Here is a 22,902-nt window from a genome sequence, read left to right on the forward strand (position 1 = left end):
TAAGCTCATTAGAGATGATTGTTCTTTTAAAAATCAACAAAAAAACTCAAAATAGCAATAGCCCACTAAACGAACCCAGTCGGTCCTTTGAATAATGATGCGCTGAGAAGAAATACCGAACAGAACCAAGCAAAGAAAAAAAAAAAAGGTTAACATTGATTTCAGATATAATAAATTGAAGTTTAATAATAATCATAATAAAATTCTTGAATTCTTGTCACAGGGGGTCAGCTGATCCTTTGACCCTCCCCTGAATCCGCCCCTGTAGACATTCAATGCATAGTCAAATCTGGACCAGTGAAATGTGTCATTAAAGTTAGGAAATCGTTAAATCGAAGTTACACTGAAAAAAAACAACAACTATGCTTACGGTATGGTAGAGTATGAGTACACATATTAAAAGCACATTCAAGGTATAGTAGGGTGAAATGAAAAAACTGAATTTTTGAATTTCGAAACACCAGGGCCCGAAAAGTTGCCTTTTAGCATCAATAGCAATAGGTTACCCTTAGAATCTTTTGGTTCCTAAACCGCTCTAAAAAGGTCCAAAAGTGCAAAAAATCGACAATTTTTGAAGGGCTATGGAGTAGGAGTCAAAGAGATGGAGTCGGGCTGATTTTTATGTAGAGGAAGCATTGGAGTCGACGCATTGGACGACGCATTGGAGTCGTCGGAAAACATACCGACTCCGACTCCGGGCTTCTTTTTTCTCTCATTTTCAATAACTCTCCTTTCATCAAAAAAAAAAAAAAAAAAAAACTGACTACAAATTGGTTCGATTTATGAATGAAGACCTACTAATCAGAAAATAACTGCCATTGACAACTAGCTGGCTTCTTCAGGGTTGCCAACGAAGAAGAAATATTTGAGGAGCATCTGTGACGATTTTGAGGAGTATTTTGAAATTTTGCGGAGCAGCTCGGTATTTTGTATAAAAATCAATGTAAAATAATAATAAACCATTTATCCAAAACTTTTTTTGAGCATTGATAATAATTTTAAGCACTGGGCATCAAAACAACTATTTTTAAATTAATAAAACAGCCTTATACACTATGCCGTGCTTTGAGTATTAGCAGCTTGAATTTTCCAAATTTACACGCCTGCTATTATTTACAAGTAAAATACAATAAAAATTACATAATTTAATTTTCTTAAAATATTTGGTAATCCTGGTCAGAATAAAGACCAAACGGGAAATGCGGAGCAAAACAACTTCTTTGCGGAGCTGCGGAGTTCCGCTATTTTTGCGCAGCAACACCGCAAAATGCGGTGGAGCAGTTGGCAACCCTGCTTCTTTATTTATTGAACTTTCACTTTCTGTAATAGCTATTATACCTCCGCCGACCCGATACTTGTCGGATTCGGGGCCGGAGGGTCCCGGGTTCGAACCTCGATGATCGAAGACCCACCGTCGCCATTAAAGGGGACTTTGCGACGTTAAATATGCTCGTGGTCTCAATGTCCTCCAAGTGAAACGGTAACTCTGGGGTTGCTAGTACTAGGTAGCTATTAGCTCCTGGACTAGTTCTAAATTCTCATTAACTGTTTGATCCGGTGATGGTGCTGCCATCTATCGGTATATAAAATAATGGAGGCAAGGCACTTAGTATGCAGTCCTCGACATAAATACAGTTGTAGTCAGTTGTGACTCTGAATAGGAATAGGAGGGCTTAACTAATAGCAACTGTCGGCAAAGGTTTTGTTCCAAAATATTTTGTAAGTAGAAGCAGTTTTTCAATGGGAAGTAATCACTTTCAAATAATATTTTTGTAAAACTTAGATTTCAGTTTTAAAATAGCAAAAGAAATGTTTCCGTGGGGAAAGTCGGGGCCCCGTAAGCCTGGGTGGAAACTTCTGAGCTGCGCGAATTCCAGTGGCGCACTCAGGATTTTTTTCTGGAAGGGGCGGCTAGAATTTTTTTAAAGAACGTGAAGTACGTGAATGGAGAGGCAAAATTAGTGTTTTTTCAACCTTTCCCAGATGTATGTAGATTTTTTTTTTTAAATTTCGTATCAGTAAAGTTTTATTGCACAGTTTTTATTTTAATTATGTACCAACTTCATAAAATTTCAGGGAAGAATAAATTGCGCTGTTCTGTTCTTGGTGCGTCCTCTCTCTCTCACAAAATCAGTTTAAATTTGTAAATCTTAAAAGATACACACCAACTTAATTATGCAAAAATTAGGAAATAACATTGAATAAAGAAAGCTGCAACAAATACTTCCTTTTTAAAGAAAATAAATTTTTGTAGAGATAAATGTCGATTGTTAGGAAAAGAGTTTTACAGCAGCCGTATTTTAAGAGTAATTTTCAACTATTTTGTACAATTCCCAAAATTATAGGCCAAATGACGCACTTTTAGACATTCTCTTTGGTCTAAGGAGGTTATGGCCATTTCTGAATTTCATCTGATCTCTGGGAGGGGCTTAAGCCCCATAGCCCCCTCCGTGGATGCGCCACTGGCGAATTCAAATAAGCTTTGGCACGAAAGCACTAATCCAAAAGATTCAATAAAATGTAGCAAATGCTATAAATCTCAAGACTATTCTATAAATAATAAACTTGGTTCTCATTAAAAGATTATAAATTAAAATCAGTATATAATTTCTTGATTGCAACGCTCAACAGAAGCTCATCTTTAAAAACTTTATATTAAGGTTAATTCTAAAACAGCCAATAAAATTTAAATTCAAAACTGAGAGAAGAAATATAGGTATATATTTCTTCAGCTATTCATACAAAGCTGTATACCGCCGCATTTTGTGTAAAATTTGCCCACAGACGCATATGTACCCATCCTCTTCCAGCAACAAAGTACCCTGTTTTCATTGAAATTTTATAGAGGAAATACAATTTAAGATTTATCAAGGGAAATTTTCGGAATGGAAGCATTTATATTTTTTATAAACTCTCAAACTAATTTGGGGTGCCCCCCCCCCCAGATGGGTGTCATCTGTTGGCTTTGCCAGGGCTGCGGAGTCGGAAGGAAAATGACCGACTCTGATTCCGGGATTTCAAAACGCCCGACTCCGACTTTAACTCCCACTCCGGCTTTTCTATTTATTTATTTTATTTTTTTTTTATTTTTTTTATTTTTTTTCAATTCACCCTCCCCCTTAAGAGGAGGGGAAAAAACTCTATACAGAGATTGAAATATTAATTCCTTTTTATGAAATTTAAGCGTTGTATTTTATTGTAAGCTTAAAATGCATACAACTTCAGAATTAAATTTGAAAATCAAATTTTTCCAGTAATTATGATTTTAAAATTGAGATCACATAATCATCCCATTGTTTAAAAAATTGAAAAGATTTTAATTTGTTCCTCATTAATTTTTAACATATAGATGTTGATCAAACCGTGTGCTTTTCATTTTTGAAAGTTGTAACTCGAGAGAGAGGGGGGGGGGAGGGGGAGAGAGAAATCGATTTTCTTGCGAAGTCAAAAACACCTTTTTTGAGTGGGGCGGTCCGCCTCGGCTGAGACCCACCTGGTGGGTGACACCACAAGTTAATTTCAGAGTTAATAAAAAATATATGTAGGGGAATGTGGGGCAAAGTGAAATGGTTAAGATGACTGAGTTTTTTCAAAATAAACAAATCGGAAACTTGTTTTGAAAATTACAGTACATAAAGAAAGAACATTGTATTTTATGATAAAACTTGCGTTGAAACAATTTTTTTTTTTATTTTTAGCGCTAAATTTGAGTTTTCAAAAAACAGTGGAAAATTTTCATCTTTCTTTTATGGGGCAAAGTGAAAAGTAAAATATTTTTCTAGTGAAATCTTTTTTATTCGGTTATGAAATATGTTTTTGATCAAAAGAATGAGTAAATAAAAGGTTAAGTGAATAAAAGAAAAGATAATGAAACAATAAACGATTAATTAAAGGAATAATTCAATTAATAAAAAGAAAAATAAATAAGCGAATAAAAGAATGGAAGAATACAAAAATAAATGAATAATTGAGTAAATTAGTGAATGAGTAAACGAAGGAATGTAAATGAATTATTTAATAAATGAAAACGTAAGTGATTTATATTAAATGATTGGTGAGTAAATGAAACAAACTATTTCACTTTGCCGCATCCACTTTGCCCCGCATGTACTTGACTAATTGTACAATTTATTTAAAATACAAACTAGTATGTTGTGGCCATCACGAAACTTTCTTCTATATTTTTCTTTTTTTTTTTTTCTGATCCCTCCCCATGCTTGACGAGGAAGCAATATTCCCAACAAAAACAAAATTACACATGCAAAAACTTGACGACCATCCCAATGTCTGAATTATTGCAAAAGCAAAGCAAAGAGCGAAAATTGAAAGTTATTTTAAAAGCCTTGCTTGAATTAATTACAAATATTTTATTTGTTAACAAACATAAGATGGCAACAGTTAAAAATTTTAAATCATTGAGATAATATTTCCTATCATTTCCATACAATTAAAATCACGAGAAATACGCAGACGACAATCTATTACGATATATCTTTCTTATTGTTGCATTAATAAAAATATTTTTATTCGCAAAAAAAAAAAAAAATCAACACCTCTTGGAGCGATCGGCGTCAAAATTGAACCAAAGCCTGTTTACATATGGATTCACATATATTCCAAATTTCAACCAGAACGTAGCATTACTTCTTGAGATAGGGCACTCAAAATGGAAAAAAAGAACGGGTGATTGCGCTACCCCCTTTTTAGCTGTTGACACAAAAATAAAATCAGTTCTTATACCCACTAAGGGCTACTTGCCGATAAATTTTTCTTTCATTCCGTTCATTATTTCTTGAGATACAGCAGTCACAATTGACGACAAAAAACGTTCTATAGCTCAACCCCCGCTTGAGTTATTGACACCAAAATTGAATCAGCACCTGTTCCTGTTAATACCAACATATGGACCAAATTTTGTTTGATTCCGCTAGTTACTTCCTGAGGAATAGCAAGCACGCGTAACTCGAAAAACGTCCCATTGCTCCACCCCCCCTTGGAGGAATTCGCGCCAAAAACTAATGGGCACAAGTTCACATAGGGGCACATATGTGTACTAAATTTCGTTCGATTTCATGCGGTAGTTTTTGTTGTAGAGCGGCCACAAAAAACTGGTCACACACAGACGTGACACACATACATACACACACACACATACACACATACACACACACACACACAGACAGACAGACATTTTCCAAAAATGGTCGAAATGGACTCAGCACACCTCAAAACGTTCGAATCCGTCAAAATTCGAAATTCGAAAATTTGCACGAATCCAATACATTCTTCTATATATTAGATATAGAAGAAAGTAAAAAGGCTTAATATTAACTAATTTAATACTTCATTGAACATTAGGAGACCTCAATTAGTATTCAAAATGTTAATAACAATAAGTTTATCATTTTATAGCAACAAATATAATTTTTGACTTACAACAAAATATTACAATATGATTATCAATTTTTGAAAATTGCCTGTATTATCATATGCTCTTCGGCTGTATTTTTTTCCTGACTGAAATAGAATACATATGGCACTACATACTTAAAATAATACCTGATAGGTGGAACTAAAAGTAGAGTAAATATTTCACCATTTCACTTTGATCCGCTACTTTACTTTGCCCCGTGTTCCCCTACTTTAACTGTGGAAAAATTCTCCAAAAAATCTGAAATTATATTTTATACATAAAATTTCAACGAAAATTGGGCGCTGTACTTGTATTGCGGGGAGATACGGGATACATGTACGCCAGGAGCAAATTTTGCAGAAAATGCGGTGGCATACAGCTTTGTACAAATAGCTTTTATTATTCCTATAATTCTTCTTCGCTCAATTTTTAGCCTACTTTCCCAGTAAAAGTCAGAAAAAAGAAGAAAAAAGCATGAAAGAAGCTTAATGCATCTTAATAATGTCGCGAAAAAAAAAAAAAAAATCAAAAATGAATAAAATAATTAAATAAATATCGAAAAATTAAAAATTGAAGAGTAGGGTATTGAGATGGGGAAAAATGTCTGTCGATCTGTCTGTCGGTCCGTCGGTCTGTCCCCCGCCCCTAATAACTTTTGAATGAATAGTCCGATTCGAACAAACTTTTCTTTTGTTCGAAAGATCTCGGCGAGGACACCTCATCCCCATATTTCACTTTTTGATTTAAACTATTTTTTGTTCAATTTTGAACAGTTCAAAAAAACTTAACATTAGCGCCTACGTTGAAACTGAAAGTCAATGTAGATTCCTTACTTGAAGGCGGATTTATTTCAAACAAATTTTGTTGGAAATAGCTCTTGACGCCAAACTCCAGACTCCGACTCCGATAATTTAGAGGCACCTGACACCGACTCCGACTCCTGTGCCCGACAATTAATCGGACTCCGACTCCCCGACTTCGACTCTGAAATGTCGCTTTGAAAATCGAACTATTGGAAAATTTGATTTTCAAATTGAATTTCCAACGTTGTATGAATCTTAGATTTGCAATAAAACGCGACGCCAAAATTTCATAAAAAATAACCAATATTTCGATCATGGTTTAGGGTTTTTTCCCTTCCCATGAGGGAAAAAAATTGATTTAAAAAAAAAAAAAAAGAAGAAGAAAGTCGGAGTCGGAGTCGGACGTTTCAAAATTTAGGAGTTAGAGTCGGAGTCGGATATATAGTAATTGTAAATGTGTAAATGACGTGACTGAGTGAATGGTAAGGACAAAATGGGACACGAAATGCTGCCACCTCCTTTCCTTGTGGTGGCTTCTGGGCTGCTAATATGTTACAATATGAATACATTTCAAACAAAGAGCTGCAATGTGTACATTCATTAAAAAACAATAATAACTGGACTACAAAAGAAAAAATATTGCTATGGGCAAAAAAAAAAAAAAAAAACCATAAAAATTAAATTTTTAGTTAAGCTCGCGAAACTTCACGGTTTATGTGCGAACTAAAATCTGTAACGAGTGTAAATAATTTTAAAGATATCTAAAAAAAAAAGTTAAAAGGAAGCATTTGAACGGAATAAGAGCAAAAATTTTAATTTTCACAAAAATATTTGAAAATTGACCATTTTTAAATATTTTTGGAGAATTTTAAGTTAAAAAAAAAGCATTTACTTTCGTTTTAGTTTATCAAGAGAGTTAAGCTAAAATTTACCAATAATCTTCTCTAAATACTTCAGATTTATATGCTGGAATTCAAAAACAATTTTGGACAAGTAAATAGTGAAAAACGTTTTTCAAAAACGCTTTTAAAGTGATGACTTCTCTTGAATCAAAGAAAGTTTCGAAAACTTATACTTGAAACGTTTCAAATATTTATACTTTTTCAAATTCAGCCTCGAAATTCGTTTGTCAACTAAATTAACAAACTTAACCTCATAATTACTTCTATTATTTTTCATTGTTTTTGCAACAATTGAAAATCAGAACCGAGAAATAGCCTTTAATAAAAATGAACCGAATTTTTTACCCTTGCCTTATCCGAGCTTTGTAGGATTTCGTGGTTTATAAATGAGTACAATTTTTTTTTTTGCTGAAATTTATCCTTTTACCACAAAAATAAATAAATAAATAAATAAATAAATAAAAAAAATAAATAAATAAATAAAATTTGCAAAATCAATACTTCGAAAAGATTTATGGGATGCGATATATTTTGAATTTGGGATTTAAAAAGTTTTTTTTAACCCCTTCAGACCTGGTGTCCGGTATACCGGACATACATTTTAAACAGCTGCTAATCATTTAATAATTGACTTAATTAGTTGATTTTTTTGTAGTTGATTCTTTACATTCTGCTTATTATAATCTGTGAAATAATTTTTCGTTTTGGGATTGACAACACTGACATATAAGGATTGAGAGATAGAGAGTGGCTCATTTTTCCAACCATGGATTTTCATCTGAAAAGCGAGGTTTTTTTCCTGATTTTTTAAAAAATATATAATTTTTAATTAATCGTTTCAAACGCTTATATTATGTTTTATAATTGTAGAGTATTTTATAATGAAGTTTGTTTGGTATTTTATGGTTTTTGTACATGAAATATTGATTTCAAAAATATAAGTTTGGAATGCTGGACGTGCCATAACTCTTTTAATTTTTCTCCTACAAACTCAAAATTTTGTCGATAAGATACCCTTTACCATAGTACACTGTGTACCAAATATCAACATTTTTGTCAAAGATTTCATAATTCCGGCTGAAGGGGTTAAAAATGCTTTTAGTAACTAAAAAGTAAAATAATCCCCTAAAATGAGTACATAAAGTCATTAAAAAGCAATAAAAGTTCCATTGAAAAGTTAAAATGCAAACTTAAAAGCATGAGGAGGAACGGAAAAGAAAAAAAAAACATCAATTTCATCGGTCGGAAATTATTTCGCCAATTTGGTTTTTTGGAATGTCCCACGCAGGGCCGACGAGAGGCCATGTCAACCCTAGTCGGAAACTAGGAGCCCATCTCGGAATCAGAGTTGTACGAATTTGACAAATTTTATGGCGGGAGGCAGACCCGACGATCAAACTGACAAGGGGCTCATCTTGGTTATCGGCGGCCCTGGTCCCACGTTATGACAGTAGGGTTGTTTCCTTTAGTCAAAAGTACTACTTTTAGTCATTGAAATTGATAGAATGAGCACTAAATAAATAAATAAATAAATAAATAAAAATAATTTTAACTTTGACATCTTGAATTCAAATTATGTTTTTCGCAATCACGAGCGTGTGTGTTTATGTGTGTGTGGGGGGTATGTGTGTTTGTGCGTAGGCGGGTATGTGTACGTGTAGGCATGTGTTTGTGTCTGCGTGCAGGTATGAGTGTGTGGGTAGTTGTGTGTATGAGTGTTTGTGTGTGTGGGGGGAATGTGTATGTGTGTGTAGGCATATGTGTTTGTGTCTGTGTGCAGGCATGAGTGTGTGTTGGTAGTTGTGTGTAGGCGTGTTTGTATGTGTCTGTATGTATGCGTGTGTGTGTGTATGTGTGTAGGCTTATGTATGTGTATGTGTGTGTGTACGTGCGTGTATGTATGCGCGAGTGTGTAGGACATGGATGCAACCTGGAGACGGCTTTCGCTATAGGAGCAGCATCGTGAGGAGCCGGTCGACGGTGATGGTGCGGAGGGTGGCGGTGGGAAAATAAAATGATAGCACATCAAAACAGTCATGTGAGAACAATAAGCAATCGTGATTGCTCAAAAAAAAAAAAAAAAAAACATGTGCCCAGAAAATACTTTTATTTTCCCAACAGTAATTTTTAAACTAATTTTTTTTAAAATGTCCGATTTTTCAAACAATGATTGATCTTTATAACGTTACAAACGATGAACTTAGACGCGGATTCCACTTGCGCGCTGAATACTTACGCTTGCTGTCTACCGCGTTACCACGCGTAATATTTAATTCAGAAGCAAATTAAATATTACGCTCTACGCTTGCTATCAACCATATCATCGCCATACATGTGAGTAAAGAAGCGAATTAAATATTACGCTCAGCTCTAATGGCAACAGTGAACGGTAGTTCATCATTTGCGATGTCATGCGCAGAAGCGTAAAAAATAAAAATGAGTCTGCGCACCGATTTAAATAATTTTTTAAAACTAGTAAACTTTGACGAATTATTTAAAAAATGATCAAATCCTATGTCTTTAAGCATGCTCTTTCAGAAAAAAATACTTTTAAAATTTCGGAAATGACACCACATTCCCCTCTAGTTGATTGCATTAGAAAAATGATAAAAACGGCAGTCAATAAGATTCGGATAAGTTCGTACACGATTACGCGTTTAAGGAATCCTTCAATTAACAATCAATCGGTCGCCTAAATATTTAAACTCCAGATTATATAACAGAACATCATGTACCTAGGAAAGTAATAGCTTGCGCTTGGTGAAAGCGGGTTTCCTTTTGGCCGGGGGTCACCGAAAAGGAATCCTTCCAAAAAGAGGCTATTCCAGGAGTCAGAACAACAGATGACCCCGTGAGCTCAATCGCAGACCGGTTCTCACTTTTTCCTTTTGAGATTCGGATCATTAAATCAAGGCCACTTCTACACAGCTCCAGAACCTCTCTGCCGATGATGGTTCATGTTCATCCTCTCCACTCCCCCTCTTACCATCTTCTAAATATATAAATCAACCTCACCGCTCGCTTCCGATTTGTTGGTAAACGCCATAATGAAGAAAGCGTTGTTTTTCCTCTGGGAGGAAGATTTTTTTTTTTTTTCAAATAATCATTATATAGATTTTCGTTGCTGTTGCTGTCGGCAATGTAAACGATGCATGATAGCCAGCAACAACGGAAGCGTGATGTTGTGAAAAGATTTCTGAGCGTGGAATTAGTAAATAAACACGTGTGTTGTGCAAGGGTGCCCACAGGGGGGGGGGGGGGATCATGGCGCAAGTTGCGCCATCAACAATTTAGGGGGGATTTTTTTAATTATTTATTTATTTATTTATTAAAATTTATTTATTTAATTGTTTTAAATTATAATTATTTATTCACTTATTAAAATTTATTTATTTAGTTGTTTTAAATTATAATTATTTATTTATTTAGTTGTTTTAAATTATAATTATTTATTTTATTTTGTTTATAGTTTATTTCATTTATTTATTTAGTTTGTGTGTGTATGTGTGTGTGTGTGTGTGTATGTCATTGTGGCGTAGCACAGAACTTTTTGAATAAAAAAAGAATAGTTACAAGTAAAAATAATAATTAAAAATAAACAAATAAATAATATTTTTAAAAAATAAATAAAATAAAGAAGAGAGCTAAAAAGTAAAAAAAAAGGTGAAAGACGTAGGGAATGAGAAAAAGGGGGGTGTTGCGCCATTAAACTTGGGAGGGGGGGATGGGCACCCCTGGTGTGGTGTGGTCAGTGTGTCGTAACACCAACTACTTTCATTAGATTGAAAGCTAAAACAAACAGTTTTATTTCCTGGTGTATTTTCATGATATTCATTCAATCATGTATTTTGACTGTCATGAACAAATCTGTCGTTTCATTTTTTTTTTGGAATTAATTAGCGTGGAACATAGTTGAACAAGGCAGTCAGCTTAGCAGAATATGGAATGCAGTTAAATTTGTTCATTGGAACGCTTTCGGATAGTTAATATGTCGGTTGTTTGGTAGCCGAAAGAAGGATATCTACAGCAGAAGGACCGTCACGTCGATTTTTCCAGAGGGGTCTAAGGGTATACGAATAATTTACACTCAATGTAATTTATACGAAAAAAAACCCACGCTCATTTACCAGAGTCCGATTAAGATATTGGGGGATCCTAAGCCAAACGCTATCTTGCCCCCCCCCCCCGGAGTCAAACCCAGGGGCGTTCACGGGGTCCGTCACAAGTGATTTTTACGCCCCTCCCTCCATGTTGTTTTCCCTACATTCCTATATATGTTTCACCAGTCATTATCGGGCCCCTTCTGGCTCGGGCCCAGGCCAACAGGTGTCTCCCCCCCCCCCCGGTGAACGCCACTAGTCAAACCTAACAGTTGGCTGAAGCAATTTTCGCCATTTGGGGGTCAGTGGGTCATAAAAAGTGGGTGTCGGCTATGCTACGGCTCATTTGGGCCTATTCAGGGATCAAGCCCTGTCATTTACATGTAAAGAAAAATTCCCTCAGCTGGGGGGGGGGTGTCAGTTAACCCCTTGATCCCTCGTCAGTGATTGGCCTGGTCTAAATTGGTTCCTTGCTTTTGGACTTCCATTTTGTGTACTGTACTTAGATGTGAAGAAAAAATAGTGTATGCCTTTACTTAAAAAATCGTTATCCTAAACAACACGACCCCTTTTTTATCGCAAGGGCAAACAGGGCCGCTGTTTCGGGACCCCATTTGAAGGGAATACCCCAAAACTACTAAACTGTACCCCAAAAACTGTACAAAACAATTTGAAAGAAAAAAAGTATTTTTTAAATCGAAATCGAAGAAAAAATGATATTTAATAATCTAGAAAAAAGCAATCCTGGAAAATATAGATTTTTCAAAGTAAAAATTTTATTAGAGAGAGTTTACACTTCACACGCTGAAATAAATAAGCCGGCAATGTGTGTGTGTGTGTGAATGGAAGACGTTCAATTAAGCAATTCTTAATTTATGAATCAGTCTACGCCATCGCTAAGTAAGTAACAAGTTACAAATAAATATTTTCTGAAAAGCGATTTTATTTTTAATCATGTATGTGCGTAATTAAGATTAACTAAGTGACCTCCCCTCCCCCTCCCAAAAAAAGAGATAAATCCTTTGCCCATAAGAATTGAATTATTACCTTTTTTGCTTGAAAAGTAAAAGAGAAAGAAAACAACGTAAGGCAGAATTTTTACAGGAAACTGCATACACGTGTTTCTAGGTTGCAAGGAACCCCTTCGTCAATGCAAAAGAAGTGAACTTATGGATACAAAGACATCCTACAAAAGCAGAATACGGATTATTTTTTTCGACATCCGCATCTATATTTTTGTATTTTGTCAGGTGTCTTTTCATCCAAAAGCCCACTTTTTTAGCCTACTTTCCCAGTAAAAGTCAGAAAAAGAAGAAAAAAGCATGAAAGAAGGGTAAATGCATCTGAAAAATATCGCGAAAAACAAAAAAAATCAAAAATAAGTAAAATAATTAAATAAAGATTGAAAAATTAAAAATTGGAAAGTAGGGTATTGAGATGGGGAAAAATGTCTGTCTGTCGGTCTGTCTGTCTGTCCCCCCCCCCCCCTAATAACTTTTGAATGAATAGTCCGATTTGAACAAACTTTTTTTTGTTCGAAAGATCTCGGCGAGTACACCTCATTCCCATATTTCACTTTTTGATTTGAACTATTTTTTGTTCAATTTTGAACAATTCAAAAAGACTTAACATTAGCGCCTACGGGGAAATTCAAGGCAATTCCGAACTGTGAGGCGAATTTGCTTCAAGCAAACTTTGTAGGAAAAAACTTTTGATGAAAAACTTGTATATACAAAATATCGTTTTGATTTGAACAATTTTCCGTTCAATTTTGAACAGTTCAAATCCCTTAACATTAGCGCCTACGGGGAAGCTGAAAGTCAATGTAGATTCCGTACTTGAAGGCGGATTTACTTCAAACAAATTTTGTTGGAAACATCTCTGGACAACAAACTCCAGACTCCGACAATTTAGGGGCACCTGACTCCGACTCGACTCCTGTGCCCGATAATTAATCGGACTCCGACTCCCCGACTTCGACTCTGACTTCGTAGCTTTGGCAAAAATTTATACACGGAGGACAAATGACTGACTCCGATTCTTAGATATTCGACTCCGACTCCTTTACCCCAAAATGAGATTGACTCTGACTCCGACTCCGCAGCTATGGTTTTGATTGTGAAATAATTATTGTTGATATGACTTGTTTTTATTTTCACGCTAAAGTTTTAATTTATGTATTCAGTTTTCGGCGGATAAACTCGAAATCATTTATGCTTCTACATAAAGATATGAGCAGACGATTTTTTTTTTTTTTTTTTTTTTTGACAATGAAAATTATTTCTTTAAGTTGACATTTTATTGTTTTTTTTTATTTTGGTAATTGCATTAATTCATTTAAAAATTATTTTTGGCAACAGGGGAAAAAAGAAACGATTTTTTTTAAATATGATGTATTTATTTTATTAAGCTTATTAATTTTAATTATTATTTTTTCGTTTCGAAAGCTGTTAAAGAATTTTTTTAATGGAAAAAAGTGTATTAGCTGCTTTGTTTAAAAGGTGCTGTTTTTTTTAAAGATAAGTGAGGAATATTTTATTCCTAGAAATCAGTTTAAAATATTTAAAAAATATTTTTGAAACAATTTGCGGTTTTAGCTGGTTTTGAGAATATTGTTCAGGTACTAGAAAGTAGTATGGGTATATGGGAAAGTAGGCTCGTTTAGTTCTAGACAGAACTTCTTGTTTTACATTGAAATAGGAGTTCTTTGTAATCGTGGCTTACGTTGTTTTATTTTTCTTCCTTCTACTTCTGCTCATAGTAGTTTACTGAAACAAAGTTTACAGATCGAATACAGAGCGAGAGCAATCTTTGGGGAAGAGGGCTCCAAAAACAATGTCTGCTTCGGGGCCCCATCTGACTTTAGTCGGGCCCTGGTTGTAATTGCTATCGCTGAGGTTCTGAGGTTGCAGGTTTTATAACGATCTCAGGTAGAGGTGCCCACGGGGGGGGGGATTATGATTCAAGTTGGTGCCATCAAATTTTTTTTTGGAGGGGGAGGGGAGATTTTTAAAAAATTTTTTACATTTTTACTTTGAGTAATTTATTTTATTTTATTTTAGTTAGTCTGTTTGTATTTTATTTCATTTATTTATTTAGTTTGTGTGAGTGCACGCGTGTGTGTGTATGTGGTATGTCTTTGGCGTAGCACAGAACTATTCAAAAAAAAAAAAAAATAAATAAATAAATAAATAAATAAATAAAAATAAATAAATAATAATAATAATAATAAAAATTGCAATAATGCGTAAACATTGAAAAATAAATAAATGAATACATTAAAAATATTTTTAAAAGGAGATACAAAAAAAGAGAGCGGAAAAATAAAAAAAAGGAAAGAGGGTTGAGATTTTTTTTTTTTTTTTTTTGGGGGGGGGGAGGGAGATGGGTTCTCCAAAATCACAGGGCAAATCAAAGGGCTTCATTCAACTACGTAATTCATTAGGTAACTCGAAACTTCCTTACGGAATGGAAGATATAAAATCCACAGTTTATATTTTTAACGGCCGGTTTATGGGTTCCAGAAGCGGGAGAAAACAATCATCATTTTCTTTTTTTAAAGAAATGAAGTTCTCTCAAGGTGAACGAAATACGAAGAACCTTCTCTTTACTCTTCGAGAAGAAATAGAGATTATTACGTAGGCTCCTATCAGGATAGATCTTGCAAAGCAGCGTGTTTCATCCCTTTTTGGCCCACAGACCGGTAAAAGTTTCTGGAAAAAATTTACAAAATAGTTATTCTCTTTTTTTTCACTTCGCAGAAAACTTCGCGAGACATTCAGAAACTGCTACATAAGTTACTTGTGACATTTTTACTATCATTTACTTACAACAATATTTAAATATCAAGACAAATAAGTTTTTTCTAGAATTATTTTATTCGTCAAAAAAGAATAAATCTCTGAGAAAATTCGCAGAAACATCATGAAAAATTATCACAAAATTCACTCTAGTTATAAAAATAAAGGAAAAAGCACGCTTTCGTAGCAAAATGAACTAAAAAGTGAAAAATAATCTTTTGATGATAGTAGTTGACCAATCACTTTCATTTTAATGTAATACAAAAAAGCGTGGGGTGCTGTCTATTTACAGTTTTGCTTGGACAACAAATGGAAAAAATTCAAGACAACTGATAAGAAGCCCCCCACGCTTTTTTGTATTACATTAAAATTTAATGATTGGTCAACTACTATCATCCAAAGATTATTTTTCACTTTTTAGTTCATTTTGCTACGAAAGCGTGTTTTTTTTAGTTTTTTAAACTATTATTTTATTTTTCTGTTTTTTAGTCTTATGTTGGAGAATTATCAGGCGATGAAGTTATTTATAAAACGAGTGCAAGGAAATATCTTAAAGTTTAGACAAGGACAAGGGCACCCCAATGGGAAGCTACTGTGAGTCATCGATGTATGTCATATTTATATTACTTTGGAAATTTCAGATGCATTTGAATAAAAGTTTTGTTCAACAATGATCTGATCAGCAATGAATTTCCAATTGAAGGCTCACCTAAATTTTGACACATGAAATTAGTTAAAAACAATTATATTTCATGTTCTAATTACCTTGGAACATTGGAACAAATTTTGTCTGATGCAGAAAAATTAAAGTTTTCTGTAGATATTTTTAAATAATTTTTGCGAGCATTTTTTAATGTATTTTTTAAAATTTTTCCTTTATCACATTGTTGGATTTATGCCAAAATATTGATTAAAATTGGAGGAAACTAACAATTAAAAGAGTTAATTAATTAATTTGATTATAGAATATTGCATTGTCATCGGGTCTGAGGTCGCGTGCCAAATTTCAAAAGAATCCGATCGCAGGAAGTGGGCGAAATTTGAGCTGCAAGATTCCGTTACAAGATACATACATACATTATATACATACATACATACAGGTGAAGCTAATAAAAGCGTGTTAAAAAAAAGACGTATTATATACATTAAGAGTTGCCTCTCAAGCTTTGTATAATGACTGCGTTTATAATATCACTAGAAAATCACACGTCAAGGTATGACGGGTGAAAATTGCTTCTACATTTGAATGAAGTCATTGCCTGTTTGGTGATATTTTCATGGTTGAAATAGTAACCTTAACTCCAGAGGATGAACCCTAAACTCCAGTAGATAGCTTTCATTGTTGACCACTTTTTCGTTTCTTCATTTCTCTGAAACGACAATCTTATCAGTAAAACAGTTAAGTAACCGGATCCAGTTCAGCCTTGTCACAATAGAGCCTTTCCCTGCATGTTAAACATTTCCAACACACATCAGATAAGGAAACGTTTATTCGGAGCGAGGCCAGGAGTCGAACCCATCCCCTCCAAGTACACCAAATCATCGCTTGCACCACTGAGCCACAGAAGCTCCACAAGAACTAAAAATGAGAAATCCGAGTACAGTAGAGGGCTACCAACCTTCAAAAAAAATAAAATTATGAATTTTATTTTCTAAAACGGATTCCGGCTCATGTAAATATTTTTGGTAACGAGAAGGCCGATGAGCTTGCAAAGGCATCCCGTAATAATTCTCCTCAGCCATCTAACTCCCTAAATCCCTCGGTGACGCCAACGCTGTTGCTGGTCGAAGACTAACGGTCAACAAGCGAAAAGAAATTGTGGATTTGAACTGTGACAGAGTTATATCGAATACTATAACCAGACTTAAGACAAATCACTTAAAGGGGATGAGGATTTCTGCGGACGGGCAGCATATAGTTACGCCAACTTTTGTCCTCATTGCCCAGATGACATCCCACCGTCTCGTCAACACATCTTCAGTTGTCCAGCAATCCAGGCCAAACTTTTAAACATCGGCTTAGAAGACCCAGTGGACCTACTCTATACAGATAAGGCTGTTGAAGTTCCAAAGGGCAGTCTACGACAGCTCCGAAGCCATATAATTGCACATTATCACAGACACGACATCATCATCATCATTTTCTAAAATAATGGTACTGGCGTAAAACAAAACGTGTTACCAATCTTTACTACGTATTATTCTTTTGATATAGAGAAATTTAAAGAAATTAAGACAGTTTTTTTTTTTTTATTATTGAAGGTCAAAATCTCCGAGGACCTGTCAAGTTTGTCTGCCGGTTTACCTAACTGGTGGTTGAGAAAAATTACTGTAAAAGAAAATGGCTTTGATCCAGATTATGATGAATAATGATGAAACTGAAATTTATTAAACCAATAAACTTTGTTGAATTACTAAACCCCTTGACATCAATGACGTTTCGAAGCTATTAAAAGAGTTTGCAACGGTACATGAAATAAATGACCAGTCCGTGACGTCAGTCTACAAATGATTGACGTCTTAAAGACACCTATATCTACAACGGCACATAAAATGTGTGACGTCTTTCATACATCATTAATCAAGGAGTTAAATTTAGTATTCCAAACGTTTCGCCTTATATTATGATTAGCAGGTGATTGAAAAGAGCAGTATGGGCAGATTGCAGTATTTTCGCTACTGAGTATGAAGGGAACTCAGCAGACTCATTTCAAAGAAAAGTAATTATTTATCCCTGTTTCCCGAATAATTTCCCGTATGAGGTTGTCTTTAAATGATGTCATGCTTTGAGGGGGGGAGGGGGTTCATGAAATAGAGAGTTTATGACAAGGGGGAGGGAGGGGGCAAACAAGAAATGTGACATCAACATTTTGTCCTAACAATTTGCTTTTGAAAAATAGCGTGACGTGTGACAAGGTGGAGGAGGGAGGATTGGGCAAAGCGGGTGACTTTGTGACAAAGGTGGGGGGGGGGGGCGGTCAAAAATTTTGATAAGAAGGTGAGACACCATTTATGGACGGCTCCTATGAGCATTTCGCTTAATGCAATAATGGCTAAGGTCCCCCCCCCCCAAAAAAAAAAACACATTACCGGCCGGAGGGTAGGCATCACTTTTTTTAAAGGTGAATTAGCATTTGGACCTATGAAAATTATTGTTAATATTCTTGTTTAAAATGAATAATTAAAAAACAATGCATCTAGCGCAGCCAGAATACTTTCGGGATGGGGGAGGAATAATATCTTCTTAGAGGGGGTGCTTTGGATCAAAAATACCTTCTGGGGGGGGGGTGATCAAAAATACTTTTTGAAGGGGTTTTTTGATCAAAACAGCCCATTCATATGCATAAACTACTGGATTAGAATTTGCGTTTATGTTAAAACCAATGGCCCTGGGGGTTGTTTTCACCATCCAAACTCCCCTTCGCTGCGCCACTGAATTGTGAATTTCATACAAAATATGCAACACATAAAATTTCGTAGCAAAAATATGAATCTTGAAGTCAATACAATTTTTGTCATTGGATTTCTTTGAGCACTGCTTCGCAGTTGAGATGCATGATGGCATTTCTACCAGAAAAATGGCATCTTCTTGAGGCGATTCATTTAAAAGGAGAGTTATCATTGGCAATAATATTATAGTTGCGAATAGCGATGATTTTGCAATATCCCTGCGAAGATAGCATTTTGCATTTCAGGACCAATAACCTAAAAAAGGAAGCTCAGCCTTCATATTATCACAAGCGCACTCTATAACAGGGGTGCCCACAGGGGGGAAAGGGATTACGGCGCAAGTTGCGCCATCAATTTTTGGGGGAGGGGAGGGGATTTTAAATTTTTTAAAATTTATTTATTTAAATTCATTTATTGATTTATTTTTAAATCGAATCATTTATTTTATTTTACTTTATTCTATTCATATTTTATTTCATTTATTTATCAACAGCTGTGTGTGTGTGTGTGTTATTGGTGTAGTATAGAACTTTTTAATAAAATAATAATAATAATTAAAAATAAATAAATAAATAAATAAATAAATTTAGAAATAAATAAATAAATAAATTTTAAAAATAAATTAATAAAAATAATTAAAAAAAAATCAAATAAAAAAAAGAAAGCTAAAAATAGCTTTTTTGGGGGGTGGGGGGAATTTGCACCATTGAACTTGGGGGGGATGGACACCCCTGCTATATAAGTCAGGTCAGCTAAGAAACCATTCAAAACTTAAATGCAAAGAAAATTCACCATGTTGGTGACTGAGAATCATTAAAATAATGAATCACACTGTAGATAAAAACTTATGTTGGGAAAAAATGTGGTGGGGGTGTTCTTGAAAGATGCTATTTTGAGAACTCACTGGTCATTGAAGGTGTTCCTGGAATATCAATTACAAAATTTATATTGACAATACAAGACAAACCAGCTCGTTATTTGTTGATTCCCACAACTAGTCTGCCCTAGGTGCAACACCCCCCTACGTGGTTTTGATCTGACAGAAATGTAATCAAGTAGAAAATAAACATTTTAAATTAAAAAAAAAAGAATTTTGAAGACATTATAAAAATATATTCACGTTTATAATATTTTTTCTTCTTACTTCGATCTTATTGCGCATGCACAAGATTAATATTTTTAATTATTATTAATTAATTTTCATAGTTCAAACAAATATGTTTCTCCCTCCCCCTTAACCTGAGCTGAAAATACAAAGAGTTCAAGTGGTAAGTATAAAAATATTGGCTCAACTAACTTCCGATTTCTGTCATTTCCGCTTTTTTCAGCTAAAGCAACAACGTAGCAATTAACTATTGATTGATGCGCAGTGAAAAAAAAAGGTAAAAAAATTATTTTACGAAGCTGTTAAAAGCCTTATGAATGAAACTATAGCATCTGTTTTCAAGTGTCCAGAATGACATTTGAAGAGCCCGCAGACGTAGTAAAATGTTTCGTACTATTTTTACGATTAAAAAAACAAACTATTAAAAAAAAAAAATGCTGCTTCGTTGGCGCAGATTACGTACCGGAAATGTACTGCCATCTAGTGGTCAATGTCGAAGCTATTTGTACAGGTTTTAATCCTTTTAATAACATGGCGGCGTAGAATTGGTCGTGTTTTGGAATCTGCTGAAGTTTTTGCAACATTCTAAAGATATTCTGCTGTTATTTGGAAAAAAATTCTACGCATTGGATACTTATAAGTAAGTAGAACTACTTCTCTAATCATAAAGGCACTTTGTTGCATATTAAATTGTTTAAATCGCCAAATGTTTTTTTGTTTATATTTCGGTTCTGTTATTTTTATTTCATTTTGTATTTATTTATAGTAGCAAAGTTAGATCTGTGGTGTGATGCACTGTAACTTAATGTTTCTGAAAATGTAGAATATTTTCTTGGCTTGCTTAACTTATATTATCAGGCTAGTTTTTCATTTATTTCTGATCGGATAAAGTAAACAAACATATTTTGACTTCATTTTGGTTTGTTTCGTATATATTATGTAAAATTTGGAAAACTTCGTTTTAGAGTTTGAATGAACAACTGTATTTCTTCTTTTTGAAAGGTATGAGTTTGTGAAATTGTCTTGAAAAATCCCATTTTGAAATCATGTTTAGTGAGTTATTTTTAGAAAGATTTCAATTTCTTGAGAAAACATATATTTTACTATGAGTACCCTTTTTTACAAATCGTCAGATAATCCTTTATTATTGTTCAGTATTGGCGATCATTTCTTTATTTTTAAGTTAATTAAAGAAATTTAGGAATACTGTCGTGCTCGAAACAAATGTACTTTTGTAAAGAATTTATCCGGTACTTAAAGTATATGTATTTCTGCCTCCACAAATGATTCACCGGATTTAATATTCCTAATTCTGATGTTTTATTCATGTCTTATGCTTTATATTTTATGTGAGGCATTCGGAGTAAAATATTCGTATAGCTTTTGAGATATAATGGATAAAAGCTTTCATTAAGTCAGCCAAACTAGTATAGCGTAAGAAATAAATTAATGGAAAAAAAGTAAAATGTTTCTGACAAGTTAAAAGTTTTGCAATCAAAAATTGCAACCTGGTTTTAAAACATCGTGTTTTTTTTTTAATTTATTTTTTATTATTATTTTTTATTCATCATTATTGTTATTATAACTTTTTTTTTTAATTTTTATGTTCTATAATTATAGTTAATTACTTCCAAGTTCTTAAATGTTATACATTCACATAAATTTCAGTACATAATTTCAGAGATTTTTCATTCAAATAGCGCTCAAAAATCGCTTTTTTTTAAACAGTTACACCATAATACATGAAGCAGTCAGTCATCAAAAAATATATTTGCAAGAAATGAGCAATATTGAAAAGTTATAAAATAAAAAAGTTGAAAACTGCAATATTGAAAAATATATATTTGTGTTTATTTTAACGCAGATAAACTGGAAATGAAAACGATGTTCTAAATGACTTTATTTAATATCTTTTCTGTAAGAAATTCTTGAGTTTGATGTGATTCAAAGAATCATCATTCATACTTACCGTACGTATCGCATCAAAGATCCTAAGTTCTGTGAATTATGTGACTCACTACCTACCAATCGCAAAGCGAATTGATTGAGAAACGTCACGCGGCAAATGTGAAATCAATGAACGATCTTCATTGCTTAAAATAAATAAATATCCTTTTTGGACTGAAAACGTTTTTTTTTTTTTTTTTTTACATTTAAGTGTAGCAACATATGATGTTTTCCAGAACTAGATTTCTTAAAAGTTATTTAATTTTTAAACTTTTCTTCTCAAATCAGTTTATAAACTGATTATACATTTATAATTAAAATAATTTACGAAGATTTTGAATTTTATTTCATAAAGTTTTCGCTTTTAATTAGTAAGAAAAAAAATATCCAGACTGCTTCTCGTATGAATTTAGCTGCGCTTTGTATTTTACGAACAAATGCAAGCGAGAGTGCCACAAAATTATAATTTTTTTTCCTAAATAATCCATTTAGATTTGAAAATTAAATACGAAATGTCTCAATTCGTGAACTAAATGTCGTCGTCTGTTCTATAGCTTAAAGTTAACATCTTTAATCCTATTAGGAAGAGAATTTAGAAATCCTATTAATAATAAATTTAATTAGAAATCCTATTAGAGAATTAATTACTAATTTCCATCGTTGGCAAATGAAACCAAATATTGTGGGAAAATGCAATCTGAATGCATGTTAAGTTTTTTTTTATTCCTTGGAGGGCAAAAATAAATAAATAAATAAAAATTGAAATAAATGATGAAGTAAATGAATGAAAAGAACTCTTTCCTTTTTCATTTTTTGCCTTATTTCCCGTTTAAGTAGGAAAAAAAATGAATAAAGACATGACAGGTGGCTTAATGCATCGTAAAAATAACTCAGTGCAAAAAAAGTAAAATAATAATAATAATAATAATAATAATAATAATAATTAAGTAAATATCGAAAAATAAGAAATTGGAAAGTAGTTTTGAGATAGGGAAAATGTGTGTCTTTCGGTCACTTTTTGTGTTTTGATTTTTTAAACTTTTCTTTCCTTCTTAATTTTTTGCCTACTTTCCCGTTAAAGTAGGGAAAAAAAAAAAGAATAAAGACATGAGAGGTGGTTTAATACATCGTAAAAATATCTCAGTGCAAAAAAAGTAAATAAATAAATAAATAAATAAATAATAATAATTAAGTAAATATCGAAAGATTAAAAATTGGAAAGTAGTTTTGAGATGGGGAAAAGGTATGTCTGTCGGTCACTTTTTGATTTGAACAATTTTTTGTTCAATTTTGAACATTTCAAACAAACGTAATATTAATGCCTACAGGAAAATTTAAGGCAAATATAAATACTGAACTGAAAGGCGGATTTGCTTCAAACA

General features: G+C 33.5%; 2 protein-coding genes across 2 annotated transcripts in view; one reads left to right on the forward strand and one right to left on the reverse strand.

Annotated features, from left to right (window-relative positions):
- The window catches only part of LOC129232164 (cyclin-dependent kinase 14-like), a 62,440-nt gene extending 52,333 nt beyond the window's left edge, over positions 1 to 10,107 (reverse strand). The window contains exon 1 of the mRNA XM_054866405.1: positions 10,043 to 10,107. Coding sequence (XP_054722380.1) covers positions 10,043 to 10,107 — 65 coding nt within the window. The remainder of the gene's footprint in view (positions 1 to 10,042) is intronic.
- A 10,006-nt stretch (positions 10,108 to 20,113) lies between these two features.
- Positions 20,114 to 22,902, forward strand: part of LOC129232166 (UDP-N-acetylhexosamine pyrophosphorylase-like) — a 105,423-nt gene continuing 102,634 nt past the window's right edge. Inside the window, exon 1 of the mRNA XM_054866406.1 lies at positions 20,114 to 20,213. The gene's annotated coding sequence lies outside the window, so the exon portion shown is untranslated. The remainder of the gene's footprint in view (positions 20,214 to 22,902) is intronic.

Source organism: Uloborus diversus, unplaced genomic scaffold, assembly GCF_026930045.1.
Source record: "Uloborus diversus isolate 005 unplaced genomic scaffold, Udiv.v.3.1 scaffold_11, whole genome shotgun sequence".
In the NCBI taxonomy this organism is placed as follows: Eukaryota; Metazoa; Arthropoda; class Arachnida; order Araneae; family Uloboridae; genus Uloborus; species Uloborus diversus.